This window comes from Spermophilus citellus (assembly GCF_964194105.1).
Source record: "Spermophilus citellus genome assembly, chromosome: 15".
Lineage (NCBI taxonomy): Eukaryota > Metazoa > Chordata > Mammalia > Rodentia > Sciuridae > Spermophilus > Spermophilus citellus.
In genome coordinates this window covers 70,053,116-70,076,467 of record NC_138195.1, presented here as the reverse complement: position 1 = coordinate 70,076,467, position 23,352 = coordinate 70,053,116, and the positions used below count along the sequence as shown (strand labels likewise).

The window sequence follows — 23,352 nt, the reverse complement described above, 5'->3', positions numbered from 1 at the left end:
TAGTCAGGCTTAGGCCAGTTGGGAGGTGGGGTCGGGGAGGAGCGCCTATTTTTCACCCTAGTCCAAGGAAGACCAATAGCGCAGTCTTAGAACAGGTCTCACACCAAAGTGTGGGCTGTGAGGAGACGCAGAACCAATTCTAGGAGAGCACAGAGAAATTGGGGAAACGTTAGGGAAGTGGCAAGCTCCAGAAAGATTGCATCCTCTCCTTCTCAGGATCTCTGGACTTGAGAGTGCGGGGTCCCCAATTCCTAGGTTCCTCTATTACTGGGGTCGCTAAACGAAGCCAAGGACAAATTGGGAAAGGAGTCAGGAGAGGAGACCCTTAGGGTTTTCTCCCGGGTTTGTGCGCAGCGCCTCCCCGCGGCCGCTCTGCGCGGCTACAGAAGTACTTGGTGACCCGCCGGCGGCACTGCTCACAGCGGACAGCACAGCACCAGTGGAACTTGCAGTTACAGCTGGACACGGTTTCCGCGCGGCGCTCCTCCACCGCCAGCCCACAATCCCCGCACAGACGGCGGCAGCTGCGGCGCTCCCAGCGGCCCAGAGCCCGCCCGCGCCGCAGGCATTCCCGGCCTTCAGTGCCCAGCAGCCCTAACGTCTTGTTCTCCAAGCAGTAGTCTGGGGAGTCCTCCAGGTGCACCAGCTCCCTGGTGGAGATGGAGCGGAAGGTGTCGGCGATGGCGCCGCGGCCGGCAGCGCTGTTGCCAGCACCCTGCAGTAGGTCCACCTTGAGAGCGGCGTGGTATTTCTCCTTCAGGTGCGCGCCCACCTCGCGGAACTCAGGCAGCTGCAGCCAGCAGGTCTGTGTGGTGCAGCTGCCAGACACGCCGTGGCACTTACACGTGCGTTTCATGGTGCCCTTCACCGCCTAGGGAGAGAGTGGAGTAAAAGCCCTGCCCCGGAGGGATTGCGAGGCGCCCAGCTAGTCTGCTCATCCAGCCCGTTTAGTATTTGAATGAAGAATTGTCCATACCGAGGGCTGGTAGTGGTTAGTACTAGCTGCTTAGTCCCAGGGTCTGTGACACTCACCTTACGGCCGGCCTCGTTATTATGAAGATTCATGGCTGCCCGGGCATCCTGTCCTGTTTCCAGGGCATCCACAAACTGCTTGGAGATTGCCTCTCCGAAGCCCACGTTGTCGCTGCAGCCTCCCCACAGCCAACCTTGACCCCCTGGAAAAGTGCAGGGGGGAAAGGTCATTGAGCAGGCCAACGCAGAGTTTCCAGGGCTGCTGTTTCTAATTGGACTTGGGGGGAGGGGGTAGCAGGGGTCACTGTCTGGGATAGGAAAAGATTAAGGTTGGGCTAGTGCCCTGTGTCGAGATTAGTTTCAGTCTAGAATGTTTGTTTTTGCCACCTTTGCGGTCCCACTTCCAGCCTCAGCCAATTCCCTGCTCAGGGCTCCATGACATTTGTGGCTGTCTAGTGGACTGATTCTCTGCCTGGGAGCTCCCCTGCCTCTACTCAGTAGGCAGAATGAGCACCATGTCTGTCAGTGATTGAGGTCCTCAAGAGGTAAAATTGTGTGCAAAGGTGAAGAGAGCTCAAGGCTGAGGGGCAATTGAAATAATATGGAAAAACGAAGCTGGAAATTGATTGGGTGGACACAGAGGAGGATTAGCGGCTGCAGTGGAGGCAGAGTGGAGAGTAGAGCAGGATAGACAAAATAAAAGTCCTCCTGCATTCAAGAAGGAGGTGATTTGAGTCTATAGAGCAAGTTGTTCCATCATCATCACCACCATCATCATCTGTTTAAATTAAGGAAATCAATCAGTGGGAGAAGAGGGTCCCAAGCAACATTTAACTGTGTTTGTCACTGTAGGGTTTGTGCTCAAACTGGGTCACCCATCGTCAGCATGATTTTCCTTGTATTAGAAAAATGTTGAGCTGGGGATGTGGCTCAAGCCATAGCGCGCTCGCCTGGCATGCAAGCGCCCAGGTTCGATCCTCAGCACCACATACAAACAAAGATGTTGTGTCCACCGAAAACTAAAAAATAAATATTAAAAAAATTCTCTCTCTCACTCTCTCTTTTTAAAAAGAAAAAAAGAAAAATGTAACTTTATCCCACCAACCTTTTCATTCTTTAAGTGAACTTCCCTGGCCTGTACTACGTATCTCATTGCTACTCACCCAGTTGCCCGTTGCGGGAGTCATCACATCCACAGTTGTCAAAATCTCCAAGGCTGCAGTTTCTGGTCAGAGTGTACATGACTCCAGCAGAACTGATGGCATGTACAAATGCTGTCTCCCGATTAGCTGGCAGGAATAAAAAAACATCTAGAGAGTTAGAGGCAGAGGTTGCAGTTAAAAGAAACACTGGTTATGTTACTTTCCTTTAATACCACCGTTATACTTGCCTTTCCCAGCTTGGTCCTATACCCACTTCATGATGTACCTTACTCATTTCCAGGGTCTGCTCCATTCCTGGCCTCAGCCCTACTCTTCTCCCCTTCCATCTTTTTATGAGAAGGTGACTAGATTGTTGTCAATATACATGATTATAAAGGATTTAGGTGGGGAAGACCCTGAGGAAGAAATGGGGAAGGAAATGAATTTGAAGGCCAGGTTGTAAAGAACCCTTCCCTACCTCCTTCTTGAACATTGGAGTCTAAGAGCAGAATATCTGATTGGCAGCTCTTTCTTTTTTCAAACAATATTTTAATATATTTTTTAAAAATATTTATTTATTTATTTATTTATTTTTGGCGGACACAACATCTTTACTGGTATATGGTGCTGAGGATCGAACCCGGGCCGCATGCATGCCAGGCGAGCGCGCTACCACTTGAGCCACATCCCCAGCCCAATATTTTAATATTTATTAAAAAATTAGTGTTCATGCCAGGCACAGTGGTGTACTCCTATAATCCCAGTGGCTCCGGAGGCTGAGGCAGGAGAATTGCAAATTCAAAGTCAGCTTCAGCAAAAATCGAGGCACTAAGCAACTCAGTGAGACCCTGTCTCTAAATAAAATACAAAATAGGGCTGGGGATGTGGTTCAGTGGTCAAGTGCCCCTAAGTGCAATCCCTGGTACCAAAAAAAAAAAAAAAAAAGATAAAGAAAAAGAAAAAAATTGGTGTTCATTAACGACTTGCTCTAAAAGGATCGAAAGGAAGTGTCAATAACAACACTGAAAATATGCAGGACAATCTGCTTTAACAGGTCATGAGGCCACATATTTCCTAGAAAAACTACAAATGCCATAATTTCATGCTTCTTTAAGGCTGAGTAATATTCCATCGTGTATATGTACCACATTTTCTTTATCCATTCATTTGTTGAAGAGCATCTAAGTTGGTTCCACAGTTTGGCTATTGTGAATTGAGATGGCAGCTCTTTCATTTACCAGCATGACCACTATTTATCTTCTTTCTGAGAATCTAGTCTTCAAGTTTCCACTTGCTCAATATCTCTCTGCTGAGTCTACTGAAGGAAGGGGCTAAGGGATATGAGGAATTATGACCCTGACCTGCCTTCTGATGCTGATGCTGCTTATGTTGTGAAGAAACCTTTAGCAATCAAGGATGTATAGGATTGGAGGTGAGGCAATGTCCGTTAATTGAACAGTGAGCATGTTGGAGAAGAAAGGAGAAAGCTCCATAGATAGGAAAGAGAGATGAAGAAAGAAAAGAGAATATCTCACAAGAGAGAAATGTCCTAAGAGACCAGGTGAAGAATATGGTATAGAGGAGAAAGGGGGCCATCCCTGAGGCTTCACCTTGGAACTAGAGGCCTGGGGAGCCATGCCCAAGGCTTTCCTTACCACTTCGAAGTCCACCATGGCTGGAAAGTTGCAAGGCTCTCTCAGGGCAGTTCCAGCGGTCCCAGGCAAACTGGTATTTGCATTCTTCAATACCACTCTGAGCACCTGCTGCCACACTGCTGGAGTAGATCAGGTAAGCCTACAGGAATATGAGGGGGAGGTCAAAGTTCAGTCTGAATTCAGGAGGCATTTGCCCCAAACTTGCCAAGCACCACTCTTCATGCCCATTCCCCCATCCCTCCAAAATAGTGGCAAAGCAAGTACTTTAAATATATCATCTCATTTAACATTACCAGTAGTCTTGTGAAATAGGTGTCATTTTATAACTTAGGAAACTGAAGTTCAGAGAGGGGAGGTCATTTTCCCAAGGTCCCACAAGTAACAAACGGCAGAAAGTAATAAAACACAGTTTTATCAGATTCTAATTCCATTAGTCTTTATTCATTATACTAAATTGCCTCTTCAAAATGAGTCCCAATCACATAATTCCTGAAATTTCAGCTGTTCTCATCCCATTATTATCTTAGAAAATAACATTTTGGACCTGGCAATGTTCTTCCATGTAGAGATCACGTAGTACAATTTCGGTTTTTTTGTTTGACTCTATGGGACACTTTAGAAGGTACTTCTCTAATTTTGTGTTACTGAGGATTGAATCCAGGGCTTCATGCTTGCTAGGCAAGCACTCTACCACTGAGCTACACCTCAGCCCTTATATTTATTCATTTTTTAAATTTTTAGACAGAGTCTCACTAAGTTGTCCAGGCTGACCTCAAACTTGAGCTCTTCCTGCTTTAGCTTCTGAGTAGCTGGGATTACAGATGTACATCACCACACCCAGCAGTACTCCTGTTTCTGTCTGGGCTCTGATATTAGTTTGTGGGTGGTTTGGGTATGTCCCAACCCTCTCTGAGTCTCAGTTTTTCTGTCTTTAATATATACTACTGCATAATAAAAGGCATGCATATAATGCAAAGAAAGCCACATGTATCATCTTCTGTCAACCAATTAAGATTATCGATGTCCTTATTAATCAAAGGAATTTTTTCTTACTTTTGGACCAGTCATCAGGAAATTGTTTACTGACCTAGAAGAAAGAAAAAACATAGGATATAATGGAGAGACACCAACTTATTTCTGCTTCCAAGACTTAAAAGGATTACTCCAGTAAATGTAATTGGTAGAAATAAAGAGAAACTAGTTTACTAAGGAAACATGCATAATAAAACTACTAAAGGTACTTAGTAAAAAATAATGTGAATAAAAGTAGTATGGTTTCTTTGGATTTTAAGGTCACTCATAACTACCAATATTATAAAAACTGGAAGTAATGTTTGATTGTTTTGCTATGAATGGGGAAAGAACTAATATAAACTCACAACTGCATACCAGACACTCCATTCTCAGGGATTTACAGCTGATCTTGTTCAATCCTTACTGTTGCAGGGCATTATTGTCTGTATTTACCAATAGGGAATCTGAGACTAAAAAAAAAAATGTTCAAGTTCACTCAGATAATAAGTGAATGAGGCAGGACTTGAATCTAGGTTCATTTGACTCCATGGGACACTTTAGAAGGATACTTCTCTCACTGGGAAAAGGTAAACTGTGAAAGATCTCTTTAGAGTTTGAGTCATAATTAAATTCTAAAACTAAAAATAATTGAAGCTAGAATATGATTTGGTCTTCCTTTTTTCTGCAGTACAGAGTAGTGTTCACATGCTAGCTGAACACTCTACCACTGTTCCACACCCCCAGACCTGGGGGTTCCTTTTAAAACTAAAATGGATTTTCTATAGGACTCAGCGGCTGCTGTCTTAGGTGTGTATTCCAGAGAAATGAAGAATTATTTTTACTCATGCATTTGTCCTCTGATGTTCATTGATTTTTTTCATAATAGTCCCAAATTAGAAACTACCTAAATGTCTGTTAAAGTGTGAACAATGTGTAAAGAACCTTGGCACAGCCATACCATGGAATGCTTTTCAGCAATAAGAAGGAATGAACTATTAACAAACACAACAACTTGGATGGATCTCAAGGAAATTAGACTGAACCATTAAAGTCAATCTCAAAAGGATACATATTGCATGATTTTATTTATGTAACAATAGTGAAATAATGTAATTATAGAGCTGAGTACAGACTAGTGGTTTCTAGGGATTTAGAAGAGGGGAATGGATATGGCTATTAAGAATAAAATGAAAGAATCTTGGAATGATAGTAGGGTTAAGTGTCTTGTCTGAAGTAGAGGTTACACATGATTACAAATGTGACAAAATTGCATTAAGCTGCATGTGCTCTCTCTCTCTCTCTCTCTCTCTCTCTCTCTCTCTCTCTCTCTCACACACACACACACACACACACACCTACAAGGGAAGAAGCTCTAAAGGTATTGTACCATATTTGTAAGATGTTAACACTGGGGGAAGTTGTGAGAAGGGTGTGTGGATAGAACTTCCCTGTACAACTTTTGCAAATCCCTAAATATACAAAAATAAAATATATATATATATATATATATATATATATATATATATATATATATACATACACTTAGATATACACAAACATACATGATCTGCAGTAATAGAGATTTGGAGAATGACTTCAGAATTGGCATTTGAAAGTTAATCAAAATATATTACCTATTATCTTTCTTTTTCCATTGTAATACAAGGAAGTAATCTGGGAATCATGTATTGTTTCATGAAAGTTGGTGTACCCTTAATTCTGAGATACACCTAAATGCAATAGGATACACCTAAATGTATCTGATAAGATACACCTAAATGCAAGATAAGATACACCTAAATGTATCTGATAAGATACATCTAAAATGCAAAACAATATTAACAAATTGGGAGGTTGCCAGTAGAGAAAATAAAAATATTTTCAAAGGCAAAAGCCATAGAAAATAATAGAAGACTACAGAATCTCAAAAAAAAAAGGCCCAGTTTTTAAGATGCTTTATTTGTTCTTTTTAGTTATACATGACAGTAGAATGTATTTTGACATATCATACATACATAGAGCATAACTTCCCATTCTTATGGTTGTACATGATGTGGAGTTACACTGGTCATGTATTCCTATATAAATACAGGAAAGTTAATTCCTATTCATTCTACTATCTTTCCCATTCCCATCTCCCCTCCCTTCTCCCCATTCCCTGCTGTCCAGTCTGCTGAACCTCTACTCCCACTGCCCCTACCTATTGTGAGCCAGCATCTGTGTATCAGAGAGAACATTTGGCCTTTGGTTTTTTTGAGATTGGCTTATTTCACTTAACATGATAGTCTCCAGTTCCATCCATTTACCAACAAATGCCATAATTTCTTTCTTCTTTATGGCTGAGTAATAGTCCATTGTGTGTATGTACTGCATTTTCTTTACCCATTCATCTGTTGAAGGGCACCTAGGTTTGTTCCATAGCTTAACTATTGTAAATTGAGCTGCTATAAACATTAATGTGGCTTGTCACTATATATGCTGATTTTAAGTCAGCATACTATATAGACCAAGGAGTGGGAGAACTAGGTCAAATGGTGGTTCCATTCCAAGTTCTCTAAGGAATCTCCATCATCATGCTACCCAGATTTGGTGCCATTCAAAGGGTTTATGCCATCCTTTATTCTTGACATCTCTGCTTCATTATTTAATAAAGATCTCAAACATAACATGGTCAAAACGGAACTCCTGCTTGTTGCTGCCACCGCCACATTCTTCTTCTGTAGTCCATCTAAGTAAAGGACTGTTCCTCCTAGTGGCTCAGACAAAAATCTTGGAGTGTCATCTTTGACTCCTTTCTTTCTCTCATATCCTGTATTCAATGCCCTCAAATCTGGCCAGTTCTAGTTCAAAATATATCCAGAATATAACCAGTTCTCAGCATCTTCACTGCTATTATCCTAGTTCAAATTGTCATCATCTCATATCTGGATTATTATTATAAAAGTCAACTAATTGATTTCCTTTCTTTTCTCCTTGTTCTTCCACATTTTATTCTGAAAATGATTGCTCCCCTTAAAGATTAATGCCTTTAAAATACAAATAAAATTTTTGCCACTTTCTATTACAAATCCTCTAATAGATATCTTTTTTAATATATTTATTTTTTAGTTGTACACAATACCTTTATTTTGTTTATTTATTTTTATGTGGTGCTGAGGATTGAACCCAGGGTCTCGCACATGCTAGGTAGGTGCTCTATCGCCGAGCCCCAGCCCCAGCCCCAGCCTAATAGATTTATATCTTGTGAAGAGTAGAAGTCAAATTCTTATCATGGTTCATAAGATCCTAACCCAGGCCTCAGACTGAGCTCCTCCTACCCAACTATGGCCACCTGGTCTCCTTTGTTTCTCAGACTCATCAGGCACCTTATAGCCTCCAGGTGGCTGCACCTGCGTTGTCTCTTCCTGGAAAACTTTTTACTCAGCTATCTACATAGCTTGCCCCTTCACCCATAGCAGCCTTTTACTCAAATGTGTCATCCTCCTTAGGACTTTCCTTCACCTATTTAGAATCACAACTCCTTCCCTCCTCTTTCTCTGCTTTATTTATTTTTTTAAAATATGGGCACTTTTAAAAAAAATCGTTGGAATTCCTTACATTATACATATGCATTTGTTTACACGTTGCTTCCTCCCATTAAACCTTAAGTTCTAATAAGGCAGATCTTGGGGAGAGGAGTTCCGTATTGTTCACCAAATATTACCAGTGCCTTGAACGTTACCTGGGGATAATAAGCTTTCAATAAATATTTTTTGAATGAAAGAATAAAGGAACACACATTTTTGGGTGGGAGTAGGAATAAACATTGTCTGAGGAAACTAGGTAAATAGTTTGTGTCTACGGTTTTCACTACCATGATTATAGTCTACGGTTTTCACTACCATGATTATACAATGTCTCACAAATCTTCACCTTCAGCCCTGACTACTATATTGAAATCTAGAGTTGCATTTTCAAATGAATGCTAGATTTCTCTACTAGAGATGTTTCAAATTGTTAAAACTGCATATCTAAAAGCTAACTCATCTTCTCTGTCAAACTAGCCACTGCTCTTGGCTTGACTGAATTTTGGTAATGGGACCAACATTTAAAAAAAATCAATCAGTTATCGAGACCTGTAGGTATTGTATTTCCATTTTCTTTTTTACATATCCATTCCCTCTTTTCTACTTCCACTAGCACAGTCTTGTAGCCATTGTAGGAGTTCCACTGACTTTTCTACTTCTAGTCTTTAACTCATTCCCATCAAGTATATAGTGTGAAGTTAGATCAATCTTCTGAAAACCCAATTCTGATGTTATCCTTCTGCTCAAGAATCTTCCATAGCTCTCCAACTTTTGCAACTCAAGATTCTCCATAATCTGACCCTACGTATCTTTCCAGCTTCTTTCATCATGAAATATCCCTACGTGCTCAATTCTATAGTCAGGATGAACCAGTCACTATTCCTGGCATTCATGCATTCATGCCTCTGTGTCTTAGCTCTTGTTGTTCTATTAAATTTTACCTTTTAGGATTTTCAACCATTGATGCTGGGACAACTGTATATCCACATGCAAAGAATGAAGTTGGATTTTTACCTCACTAACCACGTAAAAGTTAACTCAGAATAAAGCACAGACCTAAATGTAAGAGCTGAAACTATGAAAATCCTAGAATAAAGCATAGGTTTAAATTTTTGTGACCTAGGCAATGATTTTATAGATAAGATACCCAAAGTACAGTAACAAAAGAAGGCATTTGATGCAAATCAAAACCACCCTAAGATACCATCTCACTCCAGTAAGATTGGCAGCCACTATGAAGTCAAACAACAACAAGTGCTGGCGAGGATGTGGAGAAAAGGGTACACTTGTACATTGTTGGTGGGACTGCAAATTGGTGCGGCCAATTTGGAAAGCAGTATGGAGATTCCTGGGAAAGCTGGGAATGGAACCACCATTTGACCCTGCTATTGCCCTTCTTGGACTATTCCCTGAAGACCTTAAAAGAGCATAGTACAGGGATACTGCCACATCGATGTTCATAGCAGCACAATTCACAATAGCTAGACTGTGGAACCAACCCAGATGCCCTTCAATCGATGAATGGATAAAAAAATGTGGCATCTATACACAATGGAGTACTATGCAGCAAAAAAAATGACAAAATCATAGAATTTGCAGGGAAATGGATGGCACTAGAGCAGATTATGCTTAGTGAAGCTAGCCAATCCCTAAAAAACAAATACCAAATGTCTTCTTTGATATAATGAGAGCAACTATGAACAGAGTAGGGAGGAAGAGCAGGAAGAAAAGATTAACTTTAAACAGAGACATGAGATGGGAGGGAAAGAGAGAGAAAAGGGAAATTGCATGGAAATGAAGGGAGACCCTCATTGCTATACAAAATTACATATAAGAGGTTGTGAGGGGAATTGGGAAAATTAACAAGGAGAGAAATGAATTACAGTAGATGGGGTAGAGAGAGAAGATGTGAGGGAAAGGGAGGGGGGATAGTAGGGGATAGGAAAGGTAGCAGAATACAACAGTCACTAATATGGCAGTATGTAAAAATGTGGATGTGTAACCGACGTGATTCTGCAATCTGCATTTGGGGTAAAATTGGGAGTTCATAACCCACTTCAATCTAATGTATGAAATATGATATGTCAAGAGCTTTGTAATGTTGTGAACAACCAATAAAAAATAAAAATAAAAAAAAATAAAGTAAAAAAAACAACAACAACAACAAAAAAAGAAGGCATTTGATATTGGACTTCAACAAAATTAAAAATTTTTGCCTCTCAAAAGACACCATCAAGAAAGTGAAAAGATAACATACAAAATAGATGGAAATATTTTCAATATTTGATAAGGAAATTAATATCTGGCATATAGAGAGAACTCCTTAAACCCAACAATAATAAAAGGACTAACAACTCAATTTTAAAAATATGGGCAAAGGACTTGAATAGACATTTCTTCAAAGAGAATATACAAATGGCCAATAAGTACATGAAAGGATGCTCAGTATAGTCATCAGTGAGACAAAATAAAAACCACAATCAGAATTTATACCCACTTATTATGCATCTTTATGAACATGCAACAAAATTCCACTATTATGTATAATTATAATGCACCAATTAAAAGTTTCTAAAATAAATTCATACCCATTAAGATAGCTAAAATAAAAAGACAGACTACAGTGAGCACTAAAAGAGAATGTAGAGAAATCAGATCCTCAGACAGGGGCTGGGGTTGTGGCTCAGCGGTAGAGCACTCACCTAGCAATGTGCAAGGTACTGGGTTCGATCCTCAGCACCACATAAAAATAAAGGTATTGTGTCCAACTACAATTTTAAAAAGAAAAAAGAAAAAAAGAATCCTCAGACATTGCTGGTGGGATCGATGATGGGGATGCACTTTTGAATTTGAATTAGTCCACCTAATTCTCTCAAAAGGTTAAATATGGAGTTCCCATGTGACCTGGCAATTTCCCTCATATATATATATATATATATATATATATATATATATATATATATATTCAAGAAGATTGAAAACATAATCCAACAAAAACTTGTACATTAGTGTTTTCATAGAAGAATTATTTATAATAGCCAAAAGGCAAAACAACTCAAAAGTCTCAATTGATTCAGGAATAAATAAAATATGATATAACCATATGGACTAGTACTTGACCATGAAAATAAATGAAGTACTGATACATGCTACAACATGAATGAACCTTGAAAACATTACTCTAAGTGAAAGAAGCCAGATACATAAAACCAACCATAAATTGTATGATTCTATTTACATAAAATGTCCAGAATAGAAATTCCATAGAAATAGAAAGTGGATTAGCAGTTGTCCGGGGCTGCAGGGAGGGGAGAAGGGGAGTGACTGATGATGGATAAAGAATCTCTTTTGAGGTGATGAAAATGGTTCAAAATTGATTATGGTGGGGGTTTCACAAGTCTGTGAATTTACTAAAAACTATTGATTTATATACTTTAAAGAGATTAATTTCATGGTATGTGAATTATCTCTCAATCTAGCCATTTAAAAAATCCTACTTATTCTTGAATAAGTAACTACTTCAAAAAAACACAATTGGAACTTCTTGAACATAGGAAGTTCTCTATACAAATGGATTGAATTAAAGGGTTTTTTTTGGGGGGTGGGGAAGAAAAGAATGGGAGAACCATCACATACAACAGAGAATTAGAGAGGAAAAATAATTGCAAAAAGATTTGGGGGGATGTGAGAAGGAAGTCTGGGGCAAGCAAGGTCACTGCTAATTTGTCAGTAGAATGAGCAGATGACTGCACTCTGTTAGCAGATGATCGTACTGCAAGGATGACAGATAATGAACACTGAGCACATGCACACAAAAGTTAGCACCATAATAAAACCTTTAGCAAAGTCAATCTGACCTGCTTAATGCTATGTATAATAGTCATTGTGCGTCACAGTAATTAGGCATGCATGGTGAGCAGTTTCACTTTTACACTGCCAATATTTTATCATTGTTTCTTCTCCTTATGTTTGTTACACATACATAATATTAAATATTATATAGTAAATATTTATGTGCTTACTATATATATATATATATACATACATATATATATATATATATATATATATATATATATGACTCATACCACATAAATGTAATTCATGTTATATAATAACAGCCAACATTATCAAGTGTGTCACGGACTCTTGTAGTGCTTTATCTGTACCATGTCTTAATGTTTTCATACTGACCTGATGTGGTAAGTACTATGCTTTTTACTGTTTGTTCTGTGCACACCAAATATATCTTAAGTGTTTCACATGTTTAAAGTTCATGTGATTATCATAACAACTACATGAAGTAGAAATGGTCCATCTTCCGTTTCAGGGCTACAGAAACTGTCGCACGGAGAAGTTAGCCAGCATCACACAGCTAGCTAAGTGGTGAATCCAGGACTGAGACCTAGGCAGTCAGATTCTGAAACATGTGCTTCTTAACAGCTATGCTTTCAACAACCCATATCTCCCTTGATGACCCAGGATTTATGATCCTTGAAAAAGATATGATGAATGATGAGTACTTCTGGGAGGTTTCAGCAAGGTTCTGCACTGTTTCAAAGGAGGTTCAGGTAATGATCACATCGTTTCCCTCATGCTTTAATATGTTCACTGCTCCCTTCTACTTCCATGTCCACAGGACCTGCCAGGCCTGGGCTCTGCTCTATCTGGGAACCACCATATAACCTGAAATGTTTTCTAGGGACTGGTGCTGCTCATACTGTCTTCTATGCATTCAAAGTAGAGACAAATAATTGGGGAGACTATGTCCAGGTGTTGTGGAGGGGATATATGGGAACTCTCTGTACTTTCTTAACTCTCTGTACTGCTTAACTTTTTTTTCTTCTTCCTTTTTTGGTACCGGAGATTGGACTCAGGGGCACTTAACCACTCAGGGTCTTGCTAAATTGCTTAGGAGCCTTACTAATTTGATGAAGCTGGCTTTGAACTTTTGATCCTCCTGCCTCAGTCTCCCCAGTCCAGGGGATTATAGGTGCAAGCCACTGAACTACTGTGCCCACCTTTGCTCAACCTTTTTATAAACCTAAAATTGCTTTAAAAATAAGTCTATAAATTTTTTAAATAAAGGACACAGAAAAACCCCTAGACTTTTATTTTTCACGTGGGTATCAAAACTCATTTGTGACTGGGCACAGTGACACAGGCCTCTAATCCCAGCAGCTCTGGAGGCTGAAGCAGGAGGATTGCAAGTTCAAAGCTAGCTTCAGCAATGGCAAGGTGCTAAGCAACTCAGTGAGACCCTGTCTTTAAATAAAATATAAAATAGAGCTTGGGATGTGGCTCAGTGGTTGAGTGCCCCTGAGTTCAATCCCTGGTACCCTCCCCCACACCAGGAAAAAAAAAACCCTTATTTGTGCACAAGGGTCTTATGGTGATATGTAGGCATACCACCATTGTGGACATTCTCTTCCTTTGCACATGATTCAGTAGCTCTCCCAGATCTCACTGGCCATGCACTGGAGGGCTGGTCTCTGACTGCACTGAGCAACCCAATCTGGATCCCTCTCCTTCTCTGCAATTGTCCTTAGCAGAAAAGAGTGTTTTCCTAGCAATCACAGGTGACTTGTTTATTCCCTTCTTCCTCACTCACAATAAAATATATTTTAACAGGTGGAGTGTGCCTGCAAGGATTCTGAGTTTGTCCAGGAGCCATCTGTCCTCTAGCTCCTCCACTCACGGAAGTCTTTAATGCAGCAACTATTCATCCCTACAACATCTCTGCACTCTCATCATCAATTTAAAAATTTTTTTTTAGTTGTAGATGGACACAATGCCTTTATTTATTTATTTTTATGTGGTGCTGAGGATCATACCCAGTGTCTCACACATGCTAGGCAAGTGCTTTACCACTGAGCCACAACCCCAGCCTTCCTGTCATCAATTTGAAGTGAGTCTTAAGCACACTTTTTGGGCTTTTTTTGTGGTCTATAAGCTAATTTACAATTAATAAATTAATTTCTAAAGTGCATCTCAATCCTTGCTTATGTTCACCATTACTAAATGTCTTTCCAATTGTTAAAGGACAAGCTACATTTCCAGTCTGAGGTTGTAGTTGGTTCTCACAGCAGAGTCCTGTGGACATACTTTTCATTGCTTCTCCACTCCAGGGAAATTTTTGCCTGATAACACCCAAGGGGCCATAACCTAGCCAAAGTCCAGCCCTGATTTATGAGGCTTTTATCTGGGGTACCTCAGCTCCCAAACACCCATGCATCTTCTCTCCTAGGCTGTATTGCTTCTAAGAATCCCTACAATCAGTCTGATCACCAGAAAAAGGACTTCTCAAGCTCCAGCTGGGACAAGGAGGGAGGGATTTTGTATCAATCAAGTACAAATGCTACTGCTTCTCTTTCAGCTCTTGCAATGTCTGTAATTGCCTTTTGTTTGTGTGTGTATTTTGATTACTTTATTTTTTTCCCTCATATTCATTACCCAGAGATATACACTTGCTAATAGTCTAGGCCCCTCTTCATCTGATACCAATGAAGAAGTTCACATTATTTTACCACATTAGTAAATTCACAGAGAACTGCAAGTGTCCATTCTCTGTTCCATATATCTAATTGTGGACTGGGGTTTAAGTCACTATCCAATTACTTTCAATCATTTCTCCCTATTTTGGGTTGATTCTCCAAACAAGCAAAGCCCACATCACTTTGTGGTCAGCAGGTTGGGAGCTGTGGCAAGAACTCAAGCCTGGTTCTCCATAGCCTGTGATTCAGATGGGCACTGGACCAGGAGCGCCAAGCACCATGCTCTGTTCACACTTGTCCCTTTACACAACAAGGACATTGTTACTGAGCCAAGTTTGAATGCTGGGCTCCCTCTCCTCTTGCTATGCATGCTCCTTCCCAGGAGGCTACTTAGTCTCATGCTCCTTGGGGACCAGTCTCCTGTCTTGGCCAGGTGTGGGCATATATGTTTGAATTCAATCATTGGCACAGCTTAGATTTGACTTAGAATCCCCTTTTCAAAACAGTACTACTTTTACAAAGCAAAAGTTCTGAGTATGAATCTCCAGAATTTGATGTTTCCTTTTCTACATCTAGGACTTTCATCCTACTGCCCTCTGCTCCACTTCAGTTCAGCCTCTCTGACTTTCCCCACAAGTCTTTGAGTGACATTCCCGCCTTCTCCCTAATCATTAAACACATCCCACAACTTCTATAAAAAGATTCAACATCCACAAAAAGTTGAGTCTTTTTGTGCTGGACCTCCCGTGGGCCTCCCTCAGGAGCCACCATGGGGTTGCTATAATTGGGAAGCAGTCCAGGGGAGAGGAAAGTGTTGGGGAGTGGATATGGGTTGCAGGTCTTACCTGGAGACCAGCACAGAGAGACTTGAGGGAAAAAGGGACAGAAAGGTCCAGAACTAGGAAGCTGCCTGGGGCTCCAGTTAGAAGGCTCCCCCAGGAAACTTTCACTTAGAATGAATTTCTGGCAGCAGCTTTTCACTTCATAGAATCCACACTGTGCCTGGGGCTGGGGAGATCTCAAGTCAGCTCCTCTGAACAAGGATCCTTGTGACTCTCTCATTCACTACACCCACGAACACGCATGCTGAGCCACACAAATATGTGCACACGCACACAATGACACAGGCTGCAGTTCTCACTAATAACTGTGAAATCGGATTCCAAGGTCCAAACATTTCTTCACTACCCCTCTCTCTAGTGCAAAAGGGTATTTAAACCAGGAACAACCCACTGTACAATGATGGGGAGTTAAGTTTAAAAGGCAAACATTTTTTCAAGGATGAGCAGAGTGACAGGTTCTTAGCCACTGTAAAGTATAGATTGAAATTGACCCTGTTATAGATGTGAGCAGGGAGTAGGAAGTAAGGCACAGACCCCTGATGTCTTGCAGGGAAGAAAAGTATTAAGCGTTTCAAAGACGGATTTCCTCCTATGTGTCAGGACAGACAAAGCCAGTATCAGCAGAGACCTCCTTCAGGAGGCCAGGAGGGAAGCCAGATTTCAGAGTGGAGGGTCCTGAAGTGAAAGCAGCTAGTGTGGCCCTTGGAGGGCTGTGTCCTTGGAAAGGAAGAGAGGAAGGAGAAAGGGTTTCAATGGAGACTGGGGCCAAGGGAAGGGTTTCCAAGATGAGCACAAAGGGAAAACTCAGGAAGGGGCAGCTTTGGGTCATGTTCCCATATCTATTTCACTGATTTAAATTTCCTCTTTCTTTCTATAAATAATTCTAAAAATATACTTATAAAGGTGAATTTTATGTGATAATGAAGCCCACCAATATATGAACAGAAATATGTTGTAAACCAGTTGGCTTAAGAAAGTTAAATAGGTATTTCCATTTTACTTATAGTTCTTATATTAAATGTGCATTAAAATCCCACATTATCTCAAGTACAGCTCTTGCCAAATAATTATTGGCAAAGGCCAAGGAATAGTTCCTGGCACAAATCTGAACCATGAATATTTGCAAAGAAATCTCAGGCAGATTCCTTCCCAAGCAAATTGCAAGTTTTTTTTCCCCCTGAAAGGGACTTGCCATCTATATTCTAGGATATTTTATAGAGCCACAGGCTGTCTTTCCTTCTCCTCATTTCCTTCCTTTATGTATTGTAGCAAGCTCTGCTGAGAAAGGCTGAGCTACAGAAAAGCACTTCAGCACTTAGCATTTAAATGAGGACTCTAACAGGGAGTAGGCGGGCTCACCCCCTCTCCTTGGTCTCTAAGTGAAAGCTGCTAAGGAAATGACCCAGCCACTGTTCCCAGAAGTCTGGCATCGCAGGAACTTCTCCCATAGATCATCACTATGGAAGCGGAGAATTCTGTTTGTTTCTTGATCTAGTTACCTTGGTCCCTGTAGTCTAGATTTTTGAAAATATTCATGTTTTTCATTGCATTGATGAATGCAATACCAGTTCGTTTTCATATCAAGGAGAGGTGGGTAGTAGTAACCCTAAGAATTATCCTTTAAAACAACCAGGTTTAAGGTAGCCAAATCAACAATTTTGGCACTTGATTTCCATTTTTACTACCAAAGAGAACTAAATTCAAGTGGGTAATAAAAAATTTATCGGCCCCTACTCCAACCTTTTTTATTTTTTAAAACATTTTTAATTTTTTGCTAATTAGCCACTGCTCAAACAGAAATAAACTCAAACCTGTATTTGAATGACTTATCTCTTTTTGTTAATTTGGATTGCATTTTGGATTTTTCCTCCAAGGGTGATCCTATCTGTGAAAATTTCCCCAAGATTCATTCTAATCACTGGCTTTAGATCTCTCAGACATATGATAGGAAATTCCTTTCCCTTTCCCTCTTCTTCTAATTTTGAACCATGTTAGTGTTTGGAAGGCTTATACTAAGAGAAATACATACACCTGGAAATGCTGCAGAAAATATGGGTGGAACATTATTGATCAGGGATTGATAATGGGTGAAGTTCAGTTAAGGGGGTTCATTATATATCTGTTTACTTCTGTAAAGAAATTAAAATTTCCTTAATATAATATTTCAAATAAAACAATGAAGCAATAACCTATTGAATCTGGGCTCCTCAGACATCTTGGATGAAAGTGAAGAAATGTCAGATAGGATCATGTGGACAATCCATTGGTTCACTATGTATCATCCTAGCGTTTGATATGGTGTGGAGCCTTAAGAGTCTGATAGGGTGAACCTGAGGAGTCTAAGTACAGGAAAAAGACTGGGTCGTGGCACCAAAAGGTAATCACAGTTCTGAATGAAGGAGAAATTACTCTTTATGCAGCATGAGTTACATTTGGCCTGGAAATGATAAGAATTTTATCTACATGGAGTTGGATAGGAAGATTGAACTCTCAGCCCTCTTATGGGGTCTTAGTGAAACACTGGAAAAATCACCTTATAATGTGCTAGAACCAAAGGATGCTGAAGTTGAGATCACAACCTCTTCAAAAGTGAAGTTGAACTGGTTAGATAATGGTGAATTTAAAAGACTCAGGTATGGGCATTTAAATTCACTTTAAATGATTTTTTCTTGACCCAGAGAAAACTCTAACCTAAGAAGCATACAGAGAATGATATGATCAATAACCAGGGCTTATAAAAAAATGGAAAAAAAAAACAACCATAAAGTTTGGTTGGTAGCTGGACTGCAGAGTCCATTCACAGTGAATGGTCATTTCTTTCAAGAGGCCCTCAGAGTCTAGGCATATTTCACATGACAGGCAATGGGGAATATTATTGATGTGAACCAAGCTCAGGTTTCCCCCAGCTGTTAACCTGGCTGGATCCTTCCTTTAGTAAGAAAAATCTGCTTTTCAAAAAATAAAGATTTATCCTAAGAAAAATTGTCTTGACCTCATTCTCTAAGCCATATGAATTCTCCTTCTCCCTTTCTGATGGAAATAGAAGAGAGTCCTTGAAGCTCAGGAAAAAAAGAATTTTATTAATAATCCCAAGAGAGAATGGCATTACCCAATATAGAGCAGCATTAAACTAATTGTCCATCTGGAGAAAAGGAAAAGGCAATCTCTTTCCATGGAAGAGAGAGGGTTTGGATTAAAACTCCTTTCCTTCCAGACTTTTAGAATGCCCTCTTTATCTCTATGTAACATCCCAAAACAGATAGTTTTCTTTATGTCATATTAACACACACACAAACACACACACAATGAAGATGGACCTTAGAGCATCCTCCTTATCATCATACAATCTGGTTTCATAAGAAAAGCTGTTTAATGAAATGTTTCTTCCCAGGCCCTCATCGGCTTTGTTGTTAATAGTAATAGGCATTATTGTCTTTCACAACAGAAGAAATAAAGCCTATAAAAGAGAAATACAGGCTCCAGTTGGTGAGGAAACTGATGATAAACTGGGACTCGAACTTCTTTAATGGAGTCCCAAGCCCCCAGGCTTCCTGCATTGCAGTTCCTCGTCTCATCCACCTCAGAGCTGCCCTACCATTCCCAAGCTTTTTTTGTCAACCATGCACTTTGTTTTTAGACCAAGGAAGCTACTAGGTGAGTACATCTTTTACATCAGCATATTACTTTTCAGATATTCCAAAGCAGTTTCTCAAACCTTTCTTTTAATTTCTTTAACATAAAGATCTCTAATCTCTTTGAGGGGAATCCATTTCTAATGAGGCACTCACTTGATTGAATTAGTTCTTTTTGTGTCTCTAAGTGGGAAAAACTTCAAAAGACAAAAACTTAATATAACAAAAACTATCATTAATTCAATAATTTTAGATGAATTTGTATTTTATTGGTATAAAATACATTTGAAAACTGTAGCAGATATATATGGAGAACAGTAATTTTAGCTATATACAATGCTTGGTGAGAATATGAATATAAAGATCCTTCTACAATAACAGATTCCTGGGCTGGGGATGTAGTTTAGTGGTAGATTCCTTGCCTAGCATGCATAGAAAGAATGATTTATTCACTAATCAGAGCTGTGGAATGTTATGAAATGTTATTATCAGATGAAATTTCAATATCCATATAAAGGTTACTCTAAAAACTTGAATGTTGAGAACTAAGGGATGATGTTTTTCAAACTCTTGACCTATTGCAGAAGAGATAACTAACCTATTTAGATCTCAACCATTGACCTTTGGAATGAAATTGATGAATAAGAACCACAGATTACCTCTGCATCCCAATGCATCTCTGATTTGATGGGGGGAGGGAGAGAGAGAGAGAGATGTGTGTGTGTGTGGGTGTGTGTGGGTGTGGACAAAGCTGGGAAAGACACATTATCACTATAGGAGATCATTTGGAATAAAATGGGGTCAACAGCTAAGGAAAAACATTTTTTAGTCCTGTTCATTCCAGATGAGTAAGTGCATTGGGATGAAAAAGCACACTGGTCTATCTCTGGCCACCATTATAACCATTGCCATCTGCATGGCAGTTTCATGCATTCCCATTCTTTTTTGGATCTATAAGTATTAAGAATTTTTTTTTTCTCAAGTTACTAAGTGATAATTCTCCTCAGAAGTGTTCACCTCTAGGAAACTGTGGCAAATTATTTTTTTAAATATTTCCTATTGATTTACCCAGTTAAACTGCATATTGAGGTGAATGTCATCATTGTTCACTCCTTTTCAAACCCAGGAATTTCTGTTGATGAACCCTTTTAGACAGTAATTTCAGGCTACAACTGAACAGCCAAGCAGAAATTGTGGTTCCCTATTTGTTAAATGCTTTTGAGGTCCTTATATAAAAGGTTAATAATGAAGTATTAAGAGAAACATCTCAAAAGCTGTGGTGGTCAAATTTTTCTGCCTGGCACAAAGGGGATGATGACCTTATGCAAAACCCTGATCATTTCATTATAAGAATAGTCAAGATTTAATGGTAAAATTAAAAATCACTTTTCAATGCTACCAAAACCCAGAATCATGGCAAGTATAAATGTTTAATTCAAATTGAGGCTTATAGGAAAAAGCAATTAAAATCTAATTGCATTACACAGGAGATTTGTACATTTTCTTCTACAAGTCAGGCAAGGCAAGAAGGGGTTCTTAAATCCTGTTTTTAAATTAGAACTTTCTTTCACATCTCTTTTTTCTTTTTTCTTTTTGAATCCAGACACTTGAATTTGGACAGACAAGCTACTCAGCCACCTTTCAGTGTGGCTGTGTCAGTATTGGAATGAAATGAACATGACCCCCTCCAGCAGGGAAGGGAACACACAGTAAAGGTATTTTTTTTTATAGAACAATTCTTCACACTGCCCTGGTGACTAGGGAAAGGAATCTCGTGTTTCTCTTTTGCTGATACTGAATCAGCTGAAGAATACCATGAACATCAGTAGAAATGCTCTGAAATAGTCTCCTCTCCCTTTTGTTTTTTTGTTCTCATGAGGAGAAGAGAAGAGAGTTAGGTTTTTTTTTTCTTTTTTTGAATGTTGAAATATTCAATTAAAGTGCCAATTAAAAATTGACCAATTCTTTGGTGGTTCAGTTTATAATCAGACATGTTACAAATTGTTATATTTACTTGCAAATAGTTGCACTAAGTTGGCATACTTTGAAATCAACACTGCAATAAAGATGGCTCAGCTTGTTTATGATAAGAATACACTCTCAATTAGCACAGGAAGATTACTTCAGCAAAGAAATTTCTATTCTAGTTGCCTGGAAAGTTTGTGGAGCAACTGGATTTGTATCTTGGTTAAGTAGAAGGTCAAAAAGAAAACTCATGAAGAGAAAGGGACAGAGAGACCGAGCTTATATCTGAATTGGGGGAAAACACCAAACATTCTAGCACAAGCATTTCCTAAGTTGTGCTTCTGTGTGTTATTGTGTATTTGCTTATTGACAATTTCATGTGTGGATACATTATATGGTTTCCAAGAGTTAAATGAGAATGAGGATAATACTATACTATTTGTGCAGTGTGTTATAGTTTACAAAGCACTTTTACATATATTATCTTATTTTCTGAGCAATTTAGTTATTTTTGTAAATTAAACAAATTAAACATTTTTGTAGAGAAATCTAGATTTCTGAAATATTTGATTTAAAACATGTTTGTTAACCCAATATCAACTGAGTAGTTCAAATAAATATTCATATCTAGGAAGTGACTATATGAGCAGTCACTTAGAATATTCTGAAGAAATTGAAGGTAAGCTAGAAAGTACAAATATAGATCCTGTTGAATTTTGCCTCCAGTCTTCACCTCAAGATCGGATTGAACACATAGCAGAACCTGCTTTGAAGCATTTCTTCTTGTGCATAGTGCTGACATCAGGATTTGGTACACAGGGTTACTATCTATTTCTCCCAACATTGCTTGGAATATTTGTGGCATAGTAATTTATAAAAATAGGACTTCCATTTTTAAATTCATTTCTTTATTGGTAGGGGTCCTAAAGATTTACTGAAATCAGCCATACATTTAGGAGAAGCCCTACTCTGTAGAATGTTTTTTTCCCAGAAGAGATCTCAAGGCCTTCTACATTTCTGGAAATGAAAATGAGCTTTCTCCATTATATTACATACACTGACCTATTCACAGTTCTAGGTAGGAGTCCAGGTTACTTACCAGGTGTGGCTGAGTTGGAAGACACAGGTGAAAAGGAAGATGCACACAGAAGGCTTCATGAGAAACATAATCCTCTGAGTAAAGAGAAAGAAAATTCGGAAAAATTGGGAGACAGGGTAGTAAGTTGAGGAAGTATTCTCCTCAGTGGTACTGGGATGGAATCCTCAAAGCCCAACTTCCTTGGTGTGTAAGCGATCCCAAACAGAGTTAAGGGGAGGTGAAATGGAGCTGCCAAACGTCCAAAGAAGAGATTATCTACTTAATTAAAGTTTTTTTCCCCCTAAGTCCTTCAGCCAATCAGAACTCAAGTGCCAGAGAAAGATTGAGTCGATCAAAAGAACACTCCAGGATCCTCCCAGACAAATGCAGAAGGGGACGAGGATAAGGAGGACAAAGAAGTGGGGGTTGGGGGGGGGAGAGACATAGCAAATCCCCTCTCTTTCCTCCCTCTTGCTTTTCTCCGCCCACCATACAACTGTCCCCCTGCCCACGCACACATACACACAGACGCATCCACAAAGAGAGAGCCAGGTCCTCAAAAGGGATTTAGAAGGGACTGTGCTTTCCTGGTTGTTTTTCTAACACTTCGAGACTGAATTTGCATTCAGGATAGCTTTCCTCAGGGGAAAAAAAATTATACACACACACACACACACACACACACACACACACACCATGTCCCAGTGTACCTCAGGCCCTTTGATTTGAGAATGTGGAATATGTTATCTCTGTAAATTGGAAAGGTTAGGAGACTTTAGGAAGTCTGATGGTTTCTTCCTCTCAACTTTCCCATCAAAAAAAAAAATTACTTATCAAGTGCCTGTTATGTTCTCAACCCCACATTAGGCATTGTGGAAATTTTTAAAGACCAAAACATGATTTCTGCCCAAAAGAAATTTGCAGTCCAGCAAGGTGATTATAAGAAGATGTAAATTAATAAAGTATTATATTGCTACAAATCACTTATAAAT

General features: G+C 39.4%; 1 protein-coding gene across 1 annotated transcript; it reads right to left on the bottom strand.

Moving 5' to 3' along the window:
- Positions 1 to 325: 325 nt before the first annotated feature.
- Positions 326 to 22,449, bottom strand: WNT8B (Wnt family member 8B; the record flags this gene model as incomplete). The annotated part of the gene is made up of 6 exons (XM_081268211.1): positions 326 to 871; positions 1,033 to 1,175; positions 2,136 to 2,261; positions 3,770 to 3,908; positions 4,823 to 4,856; positions 22,382 to 22,449. The coding sequence occupies 6 exons, from the start codon at positions 22,447 to 22,449 to the stop codon at positions 326 to 328; spliced, it is 1,056 nt and encodes a 351-aa protein (XP_081124337.1).
- Between the last annotated feature and the right edge of the window lie 903 nt (positions 22,450 to 23,352).